At 38.9% G+C, this 19,397-nt stretch overlaps 1 protein-coding gene and 1 long non-coding RNA gene across 6 annotated transcripts in view; one reads left to right on the top strand and one right to left on the bottom strand.

The window, feature by feature from the left end:
* SNX10 (sorting nexin 10) overlaps nt 1-10,196 on the top strand; it is an 83,376-nt gene extending 73,180 nt beyond the window's left edge. For all 5 annotated transcript variants that reach the window (XM_009242935.3, XM_054559363.1, XM_054559362.2 and 2 more), the window contains 4 exons: nt 379-479; nt 890-988; nt 7,685-7,897; nt 8,356-10,196. In XM_009242935.3, coding sequence (XP_009241210.1) covers nt 379-479; nt 890-988; nt 7,685-7,897; nt 8,356-8,437 — 495 coding nt within the window. In that variant the 3' untranslated portion in view covers nt 8,438-10,196. The remainder of the gene's footprint in view (nt 1-378; nt 480-889; nt 989-7,684; nt 7,898-8,355) is intronic.
* On the bottom strand, nt 7,644-14,386 carry LOC129060352 (uncharacterized). Its single transcript, XR_008526973.1, has 2 exons — nt 12,328-14,386; nt 7,644-8,433 (listed from the first exon to the last, which is right to left on the bottom strand). It is a non-coding gene; the product is annotated as an uncharacterized LOC129060352 (long non-coding RNA).
* Between the last annotated feature and the right edge of the window lie 5,011 nt (nt 14,387-19,397).

The following is a 19,397-nucleotide window of genomic DNA, read 5'->3' as shown; positions in this document are numbered from 1 at the left end:
GGTGGTAAAATGCAATGGATGAACCTGAGCTCCTACCTGTCATTTATGTTAGGATTTATTTTTTATGATTTATTCTTGAAAGCAGTGCTCACGGGTGAGTAGGAGGCTCCTTCAGGACACAGGGAGTGGCCAGGTCATACCTCACCTTGGGGCAACACTGCTTATTTCCATCATCCTGGCTGTCTTCAGGGCTGTTATGTTCCTGGGTTATGTGCAAGATTTCAGAGTACTGGCATAAATATAAATATAAATATAAATATATGTTTGGTGGTTTAAATCCTATTTAGAATGAATATTGAGATCATATTATGAATTACAGATACAAGAAATGCTTTTTTTTCCTCAGGTAAGACTCATTTTTCTACTTTTTCTGTACAGACTAATAGCATGTGTTTTACAATGAAAACATCCTGTGTACGAAGAAGATATAGAGAATTCGTGTGGCTGAGGCAGAGACTCCAAAGTAATGCGTTGCTGGTGTAAGTGATTTAGAGTATACTGAGGAGACTTTGTCATTATATTCAATATTTAAAATTGATGTTCATTAAAATATGTAAGATATGAAGGATTTTTATAGGCTTTTGCCTTGATTACAATATGTAGCTTTAGTTTTTTAGCTACTGCATCTGAATTTAAAATTTATCACTTGAATTTCACCAACTTTGATGGGTATAGGCCATGAAAGGCCTCAGAAATGTTTAAAGATGGGTTTTTCTTTAAGCTGACTTCCTCATACCCTTATTATATAACTATATAATGTATAATCATAACTATGGAATAACTGTGTGATAATAATCATCATACATAATTTGCCTTCACTTTGAGGGATTTCTATAACAGAAGCACCTTGAATTAATCATTTAAAAACATTTTTTTTCTTTCTTCTAAGACAACTGCCAGAACTTCCATCTAAAAACCTATTTTTCAACATGAACAATCGCCAGCATGTGGATCAGCGTCGCCAGGGTCTGGAAGATTTCCTCAGAAAGTGAGTGTCCAGAAACTTTTGTGGCCAGACAAGGGGTGTGAGCAAGTGCTTTGCAAGAGCTGCATGATGGTGTGGGGAAGAATGTTCCTGTTTCTGAAATGCAAATAATCTGCACTAGAGCAAAACCCAGTGGTCCATTTCCTATATTAGAGCACCATCTTGTGGCTCATGTCATCTCGTACATATTTGGGACCAAGTCTTCTAGAAAGAAAACAATGAACAAATTGAATTAAATAACAAATATATGGTCCTTTAAGCTGTCAAGCAGATCCAAATTACATGGGCGTTTAGCTGACAAAAGTAAAAATTTGCCAGGAAGCAAATATGCCTAATTATCAAAAGGCGCTTCTTAAAAACTGTCTTTGTTTACAATGCTTAGAATTTACAGACCAAAATCAGCTCAATAATGGGCTGCTAATATCCTTCTGGGTTCCTCTAATGGTTTAACACTGATCTTTGAAGGGAGTGTTTATAAAGGAGTATTTGGTGGCGTGTGAACAGTTTCAGTGAGTTATTAACTCTGGATTACTCTGTGATGGTGGGTATTGCAGTTAAAGCTGCCTGAGTTCACACTACCAGTGATTTCCCTCCCCTGCTCCACTCTTTGGAATGCTGGAATACCCAGAATGCTAGAGGCCATATAGCACACTGATTTACACCTAGACTCCGAGGCCAGGCTACCTGGGTTCAGATCCTCGCTCTGCCACTTACTAGCTGGGGGCTTGGGCAGATCATTTACCTCCTCTGCCTGTGTCTTCCCATCTATAAAATGGGGTAATCATAGTACTTACCTCATAGGGTTGTTGAGAAGATTAGACAAGTTAGTGACTGTAAAGCACTCATGACAGTGTCTGGCATGCAATGTGTGCTGTCTTCGTGTTGGCTGTTATTATCTTAATGCACTTAGACATGAGACAGCTTTTGCTTTTCTAATTTCCAATTTTGTAGATAAGGAAATAGGCTGAGTCATGTGACTACTAGTTACTGACAGGACCCAGTCTCCCGAACTGTTTCTTTTTCTAGTAGTTTCAGGATCTGAAGTCATCTCCTTTGGGGTTCACTAAATAGGACCTTAGAGCTAGCCTGAAATAATATACTGCCTCCTCCCCATTTGGCTCTCTCATAAAGGGTTTGGATATTAAGTATGCACATTAATATTAATATTTATTTCTATTAGATTGACTTAGTGCCTTTTCTTTGAAGCTGTCCTAGAAGCATACAGAAAGATCCAAAATTGTAAATTGAGGGAGAGTGGGCCAATGAAGAGAAGCCAGAGGAATAAACATGGCAAGAGACCAGAAGAACAGATCAGCAGAGCCAAGTCCTCCAAAAACATTTCATTGTATGTTTGGGGGGTATCACAGGCATGGCAGGACAGAGACCTGGCCAAGTTTTTCCTGCCCTTTCCCCTAGAGGAGGCCTCTGATTTTAATTGTCTCTATGAGGCCCAGGTGGCTGATGGCCTCTCCCTTGAGATGTGGTCCCTGCCACACAATTCTACAGAATTGCCTGTCACTCTAGTGTAGAACATGTTGTCCTCGGGGAGCTGTGGCAGCTTGTCTTCTGTAGGGAAGTCTTATTTCAGGTCAGAAGACAGCATGTACCTCTGAATTATATTGCTAGTTAAGTGCAGGGTATGTGTTTTTGACCAGGAATTACTTCGTTGTTTTGAACACAACCTTTCTGTCCACAGTTGATCTACCCAAATTAATGACCCCGTGAGTGTCATTCAGCCATAGTGGGGTTATGCTTGTGCCAGGTTATTTTTGCATAGTGCATGGTTTGACGGTTTGCTGGTTGTATTTGATGCAGATGTCATAGTAGAAAGTGTCCTCGTTCAGGAACTCAAGGAGCCGGGTTCTAGGTCTCCCATAATCATGGTTCCTGGTTTTTTTTCTAGCTGCATGTGAGCCTTGGAACAGTCACTTCATTCCTTTTAAGGCTTTGTTTGCTATAGAGTGGGATAATATTACTTACACATAGCCAACCTCACTGGGTGGTTGTGTCCTACAGATGAAAAGGACTGGAAAAAAACTCTAAAAACCATGCAGCAATCCTTCATTCAACAGATGTTTATTAAGTGAATGCTTTGGGCCAGGCTGCGTGCCACGGACATAGGACTGCACAGAATGAACAAGTCCTTGTCCTTCTGACACTTCCATTCTAGGGGGAGCACTGTGTACACATCCAGGGCTACGGCTAGATTCATTAACACTGAATCTGGATTGTCATCCGATTGGATTGTCAAATCATGGAATTGGCAGGGGGTTCTCTTGTGATATCACTTGTTCCACTGTGGTGTGTGAACATTTGTCTACAAGTTAATATTTCACTTTAAAAATGAAAGCTGGTGCTTCCACACAGCCTAAACCTGAAGGAAGTAAGGAGTCAAATACCACAGGGCTGGCTTCAGGCCTGACCTGAGCTCTGTGGCCCCTGCTGACCCTCCCCAACCTCCCTTCTGTGTCCTTCAGATCTGTGCTTGCCCGGGTCGTGTTAAGGTAGCACCCTCCATGTCTTTGCCCCTGGTGCCCCCTCCCCTCACCCAACCTGGGTCCACTTTAGGGAACTGGATGTGATGTGTACCTTGGCACTGTGTCTTGGCCCCAGTTTGACATCCTCTGAGCCCCCATTGGTTACCTGTTAAGTAGGGCCAGCCATCAATAGCCTGTACCTTGTTTGTAGAGGAATTTTAGGAACCACAGCATTAAAACATGGAAACATGCTTGTATTGTAGGTTTTTAGCATGTATTTTTAAAGCCTGGCTTTCATGTGAGTTTTGAAGTTATGAACCAGAAGCACTAAGTATGTTCGAACCTTTTGAAACCACAATGTCTTTGTATATGTGTATATATACCTATTTTTCTTTAAGGTCATTTGTGAAATGATACATATGTAATAAGAAAGTACTGATCTTTGTAGAGGAATTAGAAAATTGTTTCTTTGACTAGGTGCCAAATAAGAATAATTTCTACCATTTATCGAACCACTTTCTGCGTGTTTGGCATTTTACATGTTTTAGTCTCAGTACTAAAAATCTTAGGAGTTGGGTATTATCTCAGTTTTATAGAGAAAGAAATTATAGGAAAGGTGGACATACTATATGAATCCCAGGACCTGGCAAATTTAAAATTAGCAGTACTCTTAAATGCTGGCTAAATTTGGTATGATTGTGACATTTTTCAAATATATTCATTTTTCTTCACTCTTAACTATAATCTCCCTTTTGTATTCTTGCCCCTGAGTAATTATAAACTTAAAGTCCCTTCTAATAGTTACGAAAAGAAAGTTATAGGCTAAAAAATATAAACTCAGTAAGTCTCTAACTATGAAAAATGGAATTCCTACTAATTTTTAAGTTTGAATGGGATTTTCAATTTAGGTTTGAACAGATTTGTTCATGACTGGGAGCCGCTTCCCTTCTTTACTGAATTCATCCCATTAATACAACTACATTTACCCTACAGTTTAGACTTTAGTATCATGGTTTTGTATTTCTTCAAATATTAAGGAATATTAAAGTTTTTTTACAAAAGGCTAGTGTTGAACCATGACAGCTAGTTTTACACACACACGATTTTTATGTCTTTGTGTTCAATAGAGGGCACCACAGCATAGATCATGAATGTCTTCAATGAAGATTTGTAGGTTTTATTTTTTCTTATAGTAAGAGCTAAACAGGCTGAGTTAATTTTTTTTTTCTACATCAAACTGCTAACCTTCCATGTACTATGCAGATGTGTATATGTATCATTGTATTGGGTTCAGCAGACCCAGGACATCCTTAGTTAGGATGAAATGATTTTGCATAGCTATATATTGTTCTCAGCTAAACCAGCATATAATACATCTAATAAAATCATGTTCAGGAAAACTGCTTCTCAACTGTGTCCAGTTTAGGGAAAAAAAACAGATTTTGCTTTGTTTAGTCTAAAATTGTTATGGGGAAAGGAATAACTTCTGATTTGCACTATAAATATCTTTCTAGAAATTCTTTTAAAATCCTAGAGGCTAGTTTTTATTCCTTTTATAAAGGTTTGAAAATCATATACTTTTTAAATGGAGGTTTCTACAAATGACATTTTATTGACTGTTTTACAAAGTACTCTTTATATTAGGTTTGAAATTGATTTTGGGCTATTAGATTTGTTTGTGGAAAATATGGCACAAACATGACTAAGGAAAAAATAGGATTTAATATTATGATGGTGGCAGTCACAGCCCTCTCTGATAGTAAGCCAAATAGTACTCAAAATTAATTAATTATGCTCACCTAACCAGATGGGAAAACACTCTCAAAAATTTTCATTTTAAATTTCAGAATGAACTATCTGACTAAAATAAGAAGCATATAAATACATTTAAAAATTATTTTTGCTTATTTAAAACTCATGGAGTATGGTGGCATGAATTTAGCCAGAGAAACAGAGGAGATTCCAAAAACCAAAACTGTGCCTAGCCGACTCACTGGTTTGAACTCTAGGCCTGGCGGAGTGTTCAGATGTCCCTTCCCCAGCCACATCTTTCTCGCCCTTTGGAGTTGTGAGCCGGATGAGCCTGGCTCCTTCTCTTTTCATCTGTGTGTCCTCCAGATGGCAGTATTGAGCAGAAAAAGAAAACGCTGGGAAATAATGAGTCTAATGTACAGTAAAATTGGAAATTGAATTATAGCTCAAGAAAAAGGACAGTAGCCTTGAGGTCCCGATCAACCTGGACTCTGATCACTTTTGTTTGCTGTACCCATGTGTTAAGTTACTAGCAAGTTAATAACAACACGTGAGCGGTTCAAGGCTCAGTAGAATTGCTTCAGACATGAAATAAAGCTAAAATGAATTTGTGTCCAATATCATTGGCATTAGTGCTCATTACTTTTGTGGTGTAATGCCTCAAACCATCTAAAATCAATTTTAAAGATTACCCATTATTTTATAAAGAAAATAAAACACATTTCCAACAGAAACAAAGCCACGAGTACAATCCCATGAACAGTTCCTTGTACTTATGGCAGGCAGGAAACCGCGGACAGAGGCCACAGGAAACACTCTGCTCAGACTTCACAGACTTCACGATCCAAGTTCATATTAATGGATTGTTGCTCTATAACTCTTCTCTTAATCTGAAGTATTTAAAACAAGAATGGTAAATATTTGTAAATGTAGAAAATAAATCTTAAAGAGTAGTAAGAGGGATTTACTACTTAGCTACTTGTACTTGGTAAATTAATCATTATCATGTGACATGGTCATCTTTTGGGAGGACCCAGGGCCGAGGACACAGAGGGAAAAAGAAGGATTTAGCTGCTTTGCTTGAGGTTTTGCCTTTTAAAAAGCACAAAGGTTTTACTTTTCCTTCTAATAGACCAGTAAAGAATATTTTGTCAAACTGTAAACCTGCTGAAGCAAAGGGGACAGCTAGATTTTGGTTTTAATACTGTGAATTTTTAGGCATTTTTGCCTTTGTTAAGAAATGATTGTTCTATTTTATAGAAAAGGACTTGGTATTATAATGACCTTGGATTTTCACTAAATTGATATTAATGGCCAAAAGAGATTTACTTCCCTTATTACTTGTTTAAACAAGCAGAATATAAGGTAAGGTTCATTTGGTCTGAAATACATGATCTATTTTTCACAGATCGTTGTATCGGAAAAATCTTATGTTGGACAAAATTCTACTTGGGTTTTAGTTTGTTAGTTTTGTCCCCTCTATCTGGTCTTAGTGTCTCCTCTTACATAATTATTGAACTATTAGTAGAGACTAAATTATCATATGTCAACATCTTTGCTAAAAGATAAACCAGTTTTTATTTAAATATAAAGGTATACTTTGATTTGATTTCATATTCTAAGATGTGCATTTCAGAGAAAACACATTCACTAATATGAATTTGAGCATCTATAGATTTTGCTACAGGATAGTTTTTAATCTTCCATGTAGTTCTGATGCCCTGGTTGAAATCTGTTCTGTCTTTGTAAACTTTGATCTTGAATGTGGGAAGAACAGTATGTACTCATCACAGAATTATCATATTTTAATTATATATATGGTAAAGTTGGCTGGGATCAATTTTATTTGGTTGCTCATTTTGACAACACAGAGATTCAGTGCTCCTAAAGGTTTTGGAGAAATTTACAGTTAACCTTAAGTATTAAAAAAAGCCATCTCTCTCATGAGCTGTCGTAAACATGCCCTTAAGTATATAACTATATTTGTAAAGTTTTAAAATGTAAAATATGCTGAGAATTGTATTGACTTCTTCATATAATTTTTAATAGTAGTTGAAAGTTTTGATGTTTCATGACAACCTATCCCATAAAGATCACTGAATTGACATGCTGTTGGCAGTAAATTTTTTAAAGTAGAATAACTTTCTATGACATATAAGTAAAATATTTCCATAATTAATCCACATGGTAATAACAGACGGGTAAATTGAAGAAATGTCCTTGAAGTTATTCTTTTAACAGATGTTCTTAACTATTAGCTTCATGTTTTTACCCACCTAAATTTCCAAATAATTGAATAAAAGTTAACATATGCTTTCCTCCCCTTAATGGGCAGAGCCCATAATTGATACAAAGTTTACCACAGTAGAGAAATTACCTTCAGTGGTACATTTCTAATGTTTTTCTTTCTTCTACCCTATCACTGACCATCCTGTTCACCAATTATTTTTCCTTTTTTTTTTAAATATAGAGTCCTACAGAATGCACTTTTGCTTTCAGATAGCAGCCTTCACCTCTTCTTACAGAGCCATCTGAATTCAGAAGACATTGAGGCATGTGTTTCTGGGCAGACTAAGTACTCTGTGGAAGAAGCAATTCACAAGTTTGCCTTAATGAATAGACGTTTCCCTGAAGAAGATGAAGAAGGAAAAAAAGAAAATGATATAGATTATGATTCAGAAAGGTATTTCCTTGCATTTTGATTTAATGTATATGTATTTATATAACACATAGTATGCACATATGCATGTGTATAGATATATATACACACTTCACTTTTTTGTTGATGTAATACTAAGATAATGAAAAAATTAATTGACTGAGATTTTATTGAGCTGTGACAGCTCATCATAGTAGTCTTCACACACACCTCCACACTGAATTAATGAATGCAGTAGAAATTCAATTATTTGCATTCTGATTATGTGATTTTCATTTAGTCAGACTTGAATTATTCGCGTTTAAATTATCTAGCTAAAAAAATATCCAACTGCACTCCAAATGGCTAATTAAAAGTCCAAATTTCCTGTCTCTCTTTGTGACTGGAGATAATTAAAGTTCTCCTCTGTTACTCAGGCTTTGAGTGTGTTGTGAAAACCAATTTCCTCTTTTTATTATTTTCCCCCCTCTCTTCTTTTCCAGTTCATCCTCTGGGCTTGGACACAGTAGTGATGACAGCAGTTCACATGGATGTAAAGTAAATACAGCTCTGCAGGAATCCTGAAAAATAATTCTAATGTTACTAACTTAGGAATAGCAAATTATGTCCAGTTATAGAGAAGAAAGCTTCATAATAATACATTCTTATCTAAAGCTCACTGTCATGATGTTAGGTATTTAAATTCTTAAAGATGTTAGGTTGTTTATTAGTGGTATTTTTATGTTGTCTTATTTTAGGTAAGCTTCTGTGTAAAGCTAAAAATCCTGTGAATGCAATACTATCCTTTACAGGCAGACATTATTGGTAAACAAGATCTTGCCCTCCAATGAAATGACTTACATGTTTTAAAAAACCTAGCTGGTTTTATTGAATTTAAAAAGATAGGTAACTAAGTAGCATTTAAAATCAAGATAGAGTATTCCTTCTCGTATCAGTGGGGCAGTGTTACCGTAAACACGGTGTATATGTTGTTAAACCCTATGAAGAGTAACAGTGTAGACCAGACTGCCTCTCTCAGACATGTGGCTGATATTTTGTGGATACCTCCCGTGCACTGGCAAAACACTATGCTTTTGGGTGTTAGACTGAAATATTTTGAGTATTTAATCTTTCCAGTATTCTGTTTCACGCTTAGATGGAAATGTATCTTATGAATAGAGACATATTAAAATAATGTTTACATCTTAGAAAAAACATAGATAGTGCTAGTAATATGACTTATAATTGCAATATATAGATTCAGAAATACATTTTCATTGTCCAAAATCAGCTTCAACAAATGGTTTCTGGAGACAAATAATTTGTTTTCATTATCATTGTATAATCAGGTTAATGATTTATTTTTTGACTAAATGTGAAATTTCTTATCACTAGATAACTTTCAGTATCAGTGGTGGTTACTTATTACTTAAATCAGAGGAAGGATCTTATAAAGATTAATAAATTTAATTTTACCAATAAATATTCCCATAATTTAGAAAAGGATGTTGACTTGCTAATTTCAGAAATAATTATTCATTTTTAAAAAGCCCCTTCTTTTAAAGTATCTACTTGAAGATTGGTATAATTTTCATAAAATGTCTTTTTTTTTAGTGTCCCAAAGATATCTTAGATAAACTATTTTGAAGTTCAGATTTCAGATGAGACAACATTTTCTTGAGATAATTACCCAAGTTTCATCCATGTTGAATGGTACAAAATATTTCTGTGAAACTAACAGGAAGATATTTTCAGATAACTAGGATAACTTGTTGCTTTGTTAAACCCAGCCTAATTGAAGAGTGGCAGAGGCTACTACAAAAAGCAACCTTTTCATTTTCACTAGGAGTTTAAAGCTATTGTATTATTAAAAAGTCTTTACAATGCTTGTTTCAAAGAACCAACAGAAAAAAAAGCTAAGAAAACTAAGAACTAACATTTAAAAAATTAAATTTAGAATAAGAATGAGTTCTTTAATTTGTCCTTTTTTTCTTTGGTCTAAAACATTATTAAATTTTTGTAAATATTTTGATTTAATGTGTCTTAGATCCTCATTATTTTAATACAGGAAAAGAAAAGATTTAATAATTTCTTACCATTCTAATATGTAAAGTTTATGCCATCCAGGCATTTAAGAGCGATCCTCATCCCTTCAGCAATATGTATTTGAGTTTACACTATTTCTGTTTTACAGCAGTTTTGAAAAACAGATACTATGCCACCAATTGTCATATTATTTTTAGATGATGTAACATAGCCATCAAAATTAATATTAAGTAATGCCTAATACTTAGTATGTAAATGTCATGAGATCATTTTTACATTAAACGTGAAAAAAAATCAACTTTGCCGGATCACTTATTTTATACAAGAGAATATATTCTGCCTTAGACCGAAACTCAGTGTTTTTTATTTTTTATGAGGAAATTTGGTAAAACATGGTTTAATATTAGCTAGAGTTGTACATATTTGAGGCTTTTAGCCTTGGTTTAGTTGTTTCAATGTCCACACACTGGCTTCTTAAAACTGATTTCTTGCAGCTGAGATATTTAGATGAACTTCAGTTCCCAGTGGTTTTCTTGCTTTGTCTCTTATTTTTCTCTGGCATATTTTTTATAAAGCTTTCTTTAGGAAAAAGAAAGTAATTACTGATGTAACTAACTTGAATAGATGTTTATTTAACACTATTTTTAATGTGACTTAAATGTAAAGAATTCTAATCCTGGATTCTTTATGATTACAGTACAGCAAAACTGCATTTTCCCTGGCTAATTCTGAAAGGGTAAACTATTCACCTATAAAGCCAACTTACGTGTTTTGTTGTAGAGCTAGATTTATATATAACCCAAAGGTGTCAACAGCACTGAACATCAACAACCTGTTACTTCGGCTTCTTATAAAGTCTCACTTAGAAGAAAGTTACTTAATTCTAATTAAAATTTCAAGTTTTAAAAATTACTAGGGACAAGCAAGTATTTATTTTTAAGCAGATACTATTCCTTAAGATATTAAGTATCTTGCCAGTTTTTCAAACCTAGTCCACATTTTATTGAATAATTAAATACAAACAAGTGACATGCAGTATAAAGTAAAAGAACAAATTTTTTTATGACAAGAAGTTAAACAAATTCATTTAGCCTGGCCACAATCACCGTTATATCCAACAGTAGACTGGACTTTGTTTTGAATTTGGTTTGTATTTTTTGGATGCCTTAAGGATTCATTATTATTGAACTACTGTGGTACAAATAGGGTTTTCAGTATTTGAGCTATAAAAGACGACCCCTTTTCATTAGAGGCCTCTTAACATTTTAAAACAAAAATAACAAAGCTTATTCTGTTTCTAAATAGTCTTCCTCTTAATATTTAAATTACTTAGCTGGTATCCTATGAATACAAGGCAACATCTTTTCAATGAAGGAAACAATTTATTTCAATACAATTTTGTGTTTTTGTTTGGAATATAGACCTTTTCTTAGTTTATTATATATAAATACATTTTCAAATACAAAATACTGTCTGAAATTAGTTACTGCAATTTGACATTCAAAGCATAGAATTTTCTTTGCAAATAAAGGTCATAAGAAATTAATAATTTTAATAGAGTGGAGTTCAAAAATTTCAGAAGGATGTAAATAAGCATTTAACATTTGCTTATTTAAATGTTAAAATTTCTTTAACATTTGCTATATATACAAAGGACTTTGGTTCTATTCTTTGCCATATGCATCTTACAAACGAGTCAACCATTGTCCCTTTTTAGCAGACACAATTGCGCCTCACTCCTACTGGAAACTTTTCTAGATCATGAGCAGTGCATTGGACACTATTTTAGCTGCGCAAACTCTGGTAGTTAATGACCCTTTCTCTTTCTCCAAAATTCCAAAGACTTCTTTTCAAAATATATAGAGGAAAAGAGAAAAAAAAACCCATTAAGCTACAATTTCCTGCTGAATTTAAACTCCGGTCTAAAGACACTATGTAAATGGCTTATGCTAAAAAGGAAAATACCCTTTCTCCCCCGACGAGAAGTGTAGATTCATCCAACCCCACACCGCTTGTCTTTGCTGCTAGAGGCACAGCACGGGCATAACTTGTGGTTGTGTTTTTGCTAGTTTCTTACCTCTGGGCCTTCTTTATAGCTTTGCCCCCCACCCCACTGGCGGTGGCGCTCCCGCGGCTGCACTCTCGGCCGCCTGTTGGCTGCGGCGCCTCCGCGGTCCGCGCGCATCCCCCGCGCTGCGTCCCGCACACGCGCGCTCCCGCCGCCTCCCGCCCGGGCCGCTCCGCCGGCGGCGGCGACTGGGCGGCAGGTAGCCAGCCAGCCGGCCTCGGTCCGGTAACCCATGGCAACCGCCCTGGTAACCCATGGCAACCGCGCGGCGGAAAGAAAAAAAAAAGAACCCTGGTTGGGGGGGGTGGGGGTGCGGCGGGCGGTGAGTGGGAACAACGACCGCAAAGAGACAGCGATTTACCGCGCGGGCCTGCGGCTCCCCGCCGCACCTGCTGCAGACCGGCCCGTGAGGCCCCTTCCCGCGCTACCGTGGCGACTCTGGCTGCTGGGGAAAAGAGCAATAAGCAGAAGGCGCTCGTGCAGAGGGGCTCCGGGCGGTGCGCTTGGTGTGGGAGGCTGCCTTAAACGCCGATGACCCTCCGGGCCTCCGCGTGTCCCGGCTTCCAGGGCCCTGCCAGGCTGGAAAGCGCGCGTGGAGCGGGCCCTGCCTCCTGGGGGTTGGTTGAGGGGCGGCCGCGCTGGGGCTGGGGCTGGACTCCAGCCTTTGTTCTGCAGACGCTCGCGCCCGGCCGGAGGAGGGGCTACACCGTGCTGCCCCGGCCCAGTGGGGCCCGGCCCCCGAGGGTCCCAGCGAGCGGACGCAGTGGGGCCGGGCAAACTCTACGTGCCCAAAATTTTGTCATCTGCACACGCATCGCACACATTAGTTAACCCCTTTCCCTTCTAGGCCCCCGAGAACCTAACCTGCCCGGCGGGCGCCCGGCTGCGTTAACCTGCCCCCTCCCGTCTGGAGAGGGAGGGGACGGTCGCGCCTGGTGGTAGGACTGGGCCACTGCGGAAGAAGTGCGTGTCTCCAGGTCCAGAAACGGGCCTGCATCAGGGTGCTCTGTGTGTGTGTGTGTGTGGTCAGGGTGCTGTGTGTGTGTGTGTGTGTGTAGGGGGGTGATATAAGTTTTCCACCAGCTTTAGGCTGAGGCCCGGTAAGCGGGACTATGTTCTAGTCCCCGGAAAAAGCGCGCGGCCTGTGACACATTCAGGTGCCAGGCCGCCGGAGGACAGAAGGGGGCGCTGCCGGGCCAGTGCGGAGGCTGCAGCCGCCCTCTGCAGAACGCGCCCTTGGTTGGGTCTGGCGAGCTGCCCGCACAGTGGAGTGGTGTTAGGGCTCCCAAGTAGAAAGAACCTGTTCCCTACGTAGGTGTCGGTTGTACTTAAGAGCATCATTTGGTCGCTCGTGTATTCGCAGAACCCCTAGCCTGCAATAAGATGGTTCAGGAAACACAACCAGAACCGGTCCCATTCGGTACCCAGCAGCTACGCGCATACAAGTCCACAGAGACATGTAGTGGGGTGGAGGGACCAGGCTAGGAATCTGGAGGTCACACACATCCAGGTCGAGTTTTAACTAGCTGTGATTCCAGGCACATTGTGATGTTATAAAAAGGAAAAGATTTGGCCTGGATGATTATGAGGTCCTCAATTAGACCACTCTCTGTAGGTGTGTTACAGTGACAAATCCAAATAGCAAAGCCATCTGGAATATCTTTTTTTTTTTTTTTAAGGCAAAGGCCTATGCAAATATAATATGCACACGCTTCTGAAAGATGATTAGATCAACAGTGTTTAAGATATCCCATATTTTTACTGGTAGACAAGGGAAGCTGGCTATGTAGAGAATCCTATTTTAATCCTTTCATAAAGACAAGAATCTTAGATCTTAGGGAAACTTGGCTTATTTTCACAAATATGCACGTTCTGGGTTCCACTGCTTATAGAGGACCCGGTACTGGGGAGCATGTGCTGTTAGAGGTAAAACACAGGTGCTGACCTGCCCTGAGATCTGTGAAGTACAATCCCAGCTCTCTGCATAGCGGTGTACTGGGAGCCCTGTGCTTTCGTTTAAATTTTTTTTAAACAAAAGCAATTACAGAAAAGTGCAAATTTAACGTGTGACATTTAACATTTTGCCGTGGCAGGCAGCCTCCACTTAAATGGGGCCTTTCTGCGGAACAACAGGAGCCAAAAGGCCTTGTGTCATGGAGTAATGTAAGACACAATCTGGGTTGCAAACACACAATGAATCGGGAAGGATTTATGTAATTAATTGACCAGTCTTAACCTGTTATCGTGATGTAAGGAATTTGGAACTCATTAATTTGGGCTCTGACAGATTTCATATTAGAGCTGGCAAATATGGATTGAGCCTCTTATTCTTGTAGCAGCTGGAATTTCCATGACAGTGAGGCTTAGTGAAGAAGACCTATTGCTGGAGTCAAACTGCCTCTTGCTAATCAGTAGCCCTGTCTGTATTAAAGGGATAACGAAAGAAAGAAAAAAAAGGAAAAAAGCATATTACCTAGTTGGGGGAGTGGAAGGGGCTTGTGTTCATTCTGCTGGTATGTGGGTTGAGCTCAAGCATTTGTAGCTGAACCAAACATTAATTGCAATCATAGAGTTAGGTGATTTCTCAACACCTTGAGAGAAGAGAAGGTAGAATGGTGTCAGGGTCAGGTTTGATATTTTCCGAGTTAAAGAGGGATTAAAAGACAGAGCCTCTGAACTTCATCTGTGTGCACATAGAGACTGTATGAAGAAAGAGATAGAAGTCTTACGAGGGGCAAATGGGAGTTTTTTTTGGTAATGTCATATTCATAAATGAGCAGTTCAGAGCCCTGAAGGAGAGACTGCCTTTCTCAGGAGCCACTTCCTGACTCCTGGTGGGAGCTCCCTAGTGGACCCTATGAAACCCAGAACTCACATAATGAGCATTTAGTTGATAATTTAATCTGTGTCCTCTTCAAATTTTATGATGTTTACTGAATCACTCATTTGGAAATGTCCAGTTTCTTCTTTGAGATTGTAAATAAACTCAGTAAAAGTTTAACTTTCATTTTTTTTTCCACCCTTGACAATCAGAAAATTGCTAGGTTCAAAAAAGGTCCCAGAGATTAAACAAAATGGTTTTTTTTCTTCCTTCACAATAGTTTTCCCTTATTGCTGTACTATGTGGTAAGGTTAATATAACAGCTGCCATAAAGATCATTAATACAGGGAGATAAGCAAAGTTGTATGCTGGAAACATTTGCAGGGTATCATTTGCCGCCTTCTGCTGATAAAGAAGCCTTAGGTAACAAATACAGATCACAGGCACTGAATATTTAACTTTTTAGACAGAAATTCCAATTGATCTTGCCTAATATGTTATTATTCTTCATAAATACTCTTTAAAGTTGGGTACTGACTGCTCTCAAAATATGATTTTTTAAAAAAATTTCTATGTTACCTACCTTTTCAAGTTTACAGTCAAACATAATTTACTTTTTAATATGACAAATAGTTACAACTCTTGCAAAAACAAAGCTTTCCATGCCCCTCTCTTCATTCTTATTTTTCTTTTTTGAAAATTGTCTTAAATTCAACCAAATTCCAAAGTAAAGAATTTTCCTTTTAGTTAGTGATAATGGGATTTGATCTATCAATGAAGTGCTCAGTATAAGGACTTGTTTCTGATTATCTTGTTAACAAGTGATTTCTTTAGTTTTGGCTCCATTTAGTTGAATGCATAAAGATAAATGCTAGAAATTTGCATCAATATATTAATGTTATCCTTCACAATGAGAGCAAAGAGGGAGCTAGTATTTGTTATTGGTAGTATTATTTCAGTGAGAAGGCAATGAGGATAAACAATTGATACCAGCAAGACTTGGATAACTAGTATAAACCATGACAAGGGCGATTAATAGTGTATATAAACACACTTCAAGTTTGTATACATGATCTCAGCTCTCACCTAGTGATTTCTTTGTATTTTTTTAAAGGGTGATTTGTGAGTTGGCAGTTACAAGGCTATCAACTCATGTGCTGTGTGTACTGTTTATATATTAGAGGTATGGAATAGACATACTGAAGTGTGATTTACCGGAGAGAGTGTTGATTTGGAAGGATGTCTGATGAATCAGGTTCTGGCTCTGTGGCTGGCACATACCCAAAGGCAGTTCCCAACCTCTCTGGACCTCAATTTCCTCATCAGTACAATAAAAAGACTGGATACAGAACGTCCTAAAGGTGTTCCCTACAGCGCTAGTTCTGAGGAATGCTAATAAGTTTACTAAATGCTAATAAGTTAAAAAAAAAAAAACAGAATGGAGGTTTCCATGGCAAGTTACATTTTGGACACATTGGGCTAAATAAATTTTAATGTTAATTTTTCTGCAGGACTTCTCAGTGACTTTCATATGGTAATATTCACTGTGAGGCCAGCACGGTGGCTCACACCTGTAATCCTAGCACTCTGGGAGGCCGAGGCAGGTGGATTGCTGGAGGCTAGGAGTTTGAGACCAGCCTGGGCAAGGTGGCAAAAAAACCATCTCTACAAAAAAAAAAAAAATACAAAAATTAGCCGGGTGTGGTGGCTCATGCCTAAGGTCCCAGCTACTTGGAGGGCTGAGGTGGGAGGATTGCCCGAGCCTGGGAGGTCGAGGCTGCAGTGAGCTGTGATCATGGCACTGCACTCCAGTCCGGGCAACACAGCAAGACCCTCAAGAAAAAAAAATTCACTGTGAATCTCTAAGTGTGTGTGTGTGTGTGTGTGTGTGTGTGTGTATGCATCTGTGTGTAGGGGTACTGTGCACAGTTTTCCTAAACTGATTCGAAAAAGAAAGGGTGAACAGTGATCCCTTGAATCTATAGTACTTTGGAGTCCTTCTGAAAATGATTAAGGGGCACTTGCATTCACCCTAGGTGTTCTTGAGGCCAGGGTGCAAGGAAGATGGGATATCATTAAATGAGAACGATTCCCCTTCAGAGAACAGGTTCTACAGAGAGGCAGGGAGTATAGTACTAAGTTTGTTTGTTTGTTTGTTTATTTATTTATTTATTTATTTATTTATTTTTGAGACAGGGTCTTGCTCTGTTGCCCAGGCTGGAGTGCAGTGGCACAGTCATGGTTCACTGCAGCCTCAACCTCCTAGTCTCAAGCCATCCTCCCACCTCAGCCTCCCGAGTGGCTGGGACTGCAGGTGTACACCACCACGCCTGGCTAATTTTTTAATATTTTTGGTAGAGACAGGTTTTTGCCATGTTGCCAAGGCTGGTCTCAAACTCCTGAGCTCAGGCGATCGTGCTGGGATTACAGGCATGAGCCACTTTGCCTGGCCTCTCAAACTTAAAAGCCTCTGTTTCTTTCACTCTCTCTTCTCACCCTACCAGATGCTCCTTGACTTATGATGGGGCTATGTTCCAATACACCTATGGTAAGTTGAAAATATTGTAAATCAAAAATGCACTCAATATATCTAACCTACTGAACATCCTAGCTTAGCTTACCTTAAACATATTCAGAACATTTACTTTAGCCTACAGTTGGGCGAGAACATCTAACACAAAGTGTGTTTTATAATCTAGTGTTGAATACCTCATGTAATTTATTGAATACGATACTGAAAGTGAGAAACAGCATGGCTGTATGTGAACTTGACGTACAATTTCTACTGAATGTATATTGCTATCATGTCATTGTAAGTCAAAAAGTCATGAGTCAAACCACCCTAAGTTGGGGACCATATACAGTCATGCATTGCTTAACAATGGGGACATGTTCTGAGAAATGTGTCGTTAAGCAGTTTTGTTGTGTGAACATCACAGAGTTTACTTACACAAACCTAGATGGCATAGCCTACTAAACACTCTGGCTACAGCCTAGTGTTCCTAGGCTAAAAACCTGTATAGCATGTTACTGTACTGAACACTGTAGGCAGTTGTAACACAATGGTGAATATATGTGATCTAAACATGGAAAAGGTACAGTTAAAATACTGTATAAAAGATAAAAAATGGTACACCTGTAGAGGGCAGCTCCACGATACTCATGGGACAACAGTCGCACATGCAGTCTGTTGTTGACTGAGATGTTACTATGCAGCACATAACAACATCTCTCTCTCTATCCCATTCCTCTTCAGCTTCTTCTCAAACTCCTGACAACTTTAGCCTCTTTCTGATTTTCCAGACCCAGCCCACACTGGCTCTTGTCTTTCTCCCCCTTTTCTTTAACCCTCCAGATCTATTCCTCACTGTTCTCCCGGTAGCTCTCAGAGTACATCTGACACGGCAGTCCCTGGCCCTCTCGGCTCCTCCCCACTTGAATTCCAACCTTTGCAGCCATAGCTTAGGAACTAGTCTGACAAAGATGGGATTCTCCTGAGGAGTCTGGGGTGGGGGGCATTGGGGCAGAGGGGGTGGAGGTAGGGGGAGGGAGAGGTAGGGGAGTGGAGGAGGGGAGGGAGAGTGGAGGGTGGGAGCAGGTGGGCACACCAGCTGTCACAGTGGTGATCAGAGACAAGCCTGCAGTCTAACCCTGTAAAAGGTTTTCCTGAAACTCCTAATTTTGTTTAGTAGTAATGAACACCAGCTTGCATGCAATTTTTGTTTTCCTCTTTGTTGGTCTACCTACCAAGTTTATCCCCTGACCTTCAGGGGACCTCACCCCAAAGCCACTGTGTGAAAACCAACCTTATTTCTAAGAATATTTCTAAGGTCTATGACCTTCTTTGGTAATCCATGACGAGGATTAACCACTCTTTTTAGAAAACCATTTTGTCTACATGCCTCATGCTCCCACCAAGTCCAATCTATGGGCAGATCACAGGCCTCAGGATAAATGTGTAAGGAGGACTTGTGCAAGGCCTCCAGGGAGGGAGGAGGCAGTGGTGCCCTCTAAGCACATTGACATTCAAAACTCCTGAAATGCTGTGTAGAACTGTGCCACATTTGGAGAGGGGAAGATAAAACGTGTCTGTGGGTTGGAGTCAGCTTGCAGGGTTTATAACACAACTGTATTTTATATTTTTTTAAAAAATATTAAGTTTTCCTGAACCTTTTATTTTCTAGTCGAATTAGTATTTCATCCTAAGTTTTGCTTTAATTTATGGTTCTTTTCTGAATCAAAGGTTTGTACATAGCTATGTTAAATAATGACCTCCAAACTCAAATGTGAAATTGGTGTAAAGGTTTTGACAGTGAGTCATATTGTGAGCAGTTTAATTAAAGTTGTCTTAGTGGAGTCTAGTTGTTTCTGTAGTTGGCGGTTCAGCCTGACCTCAAAACAACAAAAAATGTAACCATAGTAAACATTTCTTGAGCTCTAACATTGTGCTGACCTATAAGAGAGCCAGAAATAAGTAAAGGTTTGGTGAAGCCAGGTAAGATTATACCGTCTGTTAGAGTAAGGGAGATGGTTTGAAATAAAATGGAAATAAATAAGGAGCTAGAGTCACCTGGACAACACTGTAGCTGTAACAAAGACACCCCAGATGG

The sequence above is a fragment of the Pongo abelii genome, chromosome 6 (assembly GCF_028885655.2).
Source record: "Pongo abelii isolate AG06213 chromosome 6, NHGRI_mPonAbe1-v2.0_pri, whole genome shotgun sequence".
In the NCBI taxonomy this organism is placed as follows: Eukaryota; Metazoa; Chordata; class Mammalia; order Primates; family Hominidae; genus Pongo; species Pongo abelii.
Note: the sequence above shows the minus strand (reverse complement) of the source record. Positions and strands in the feature narration are given on the sequence as shown.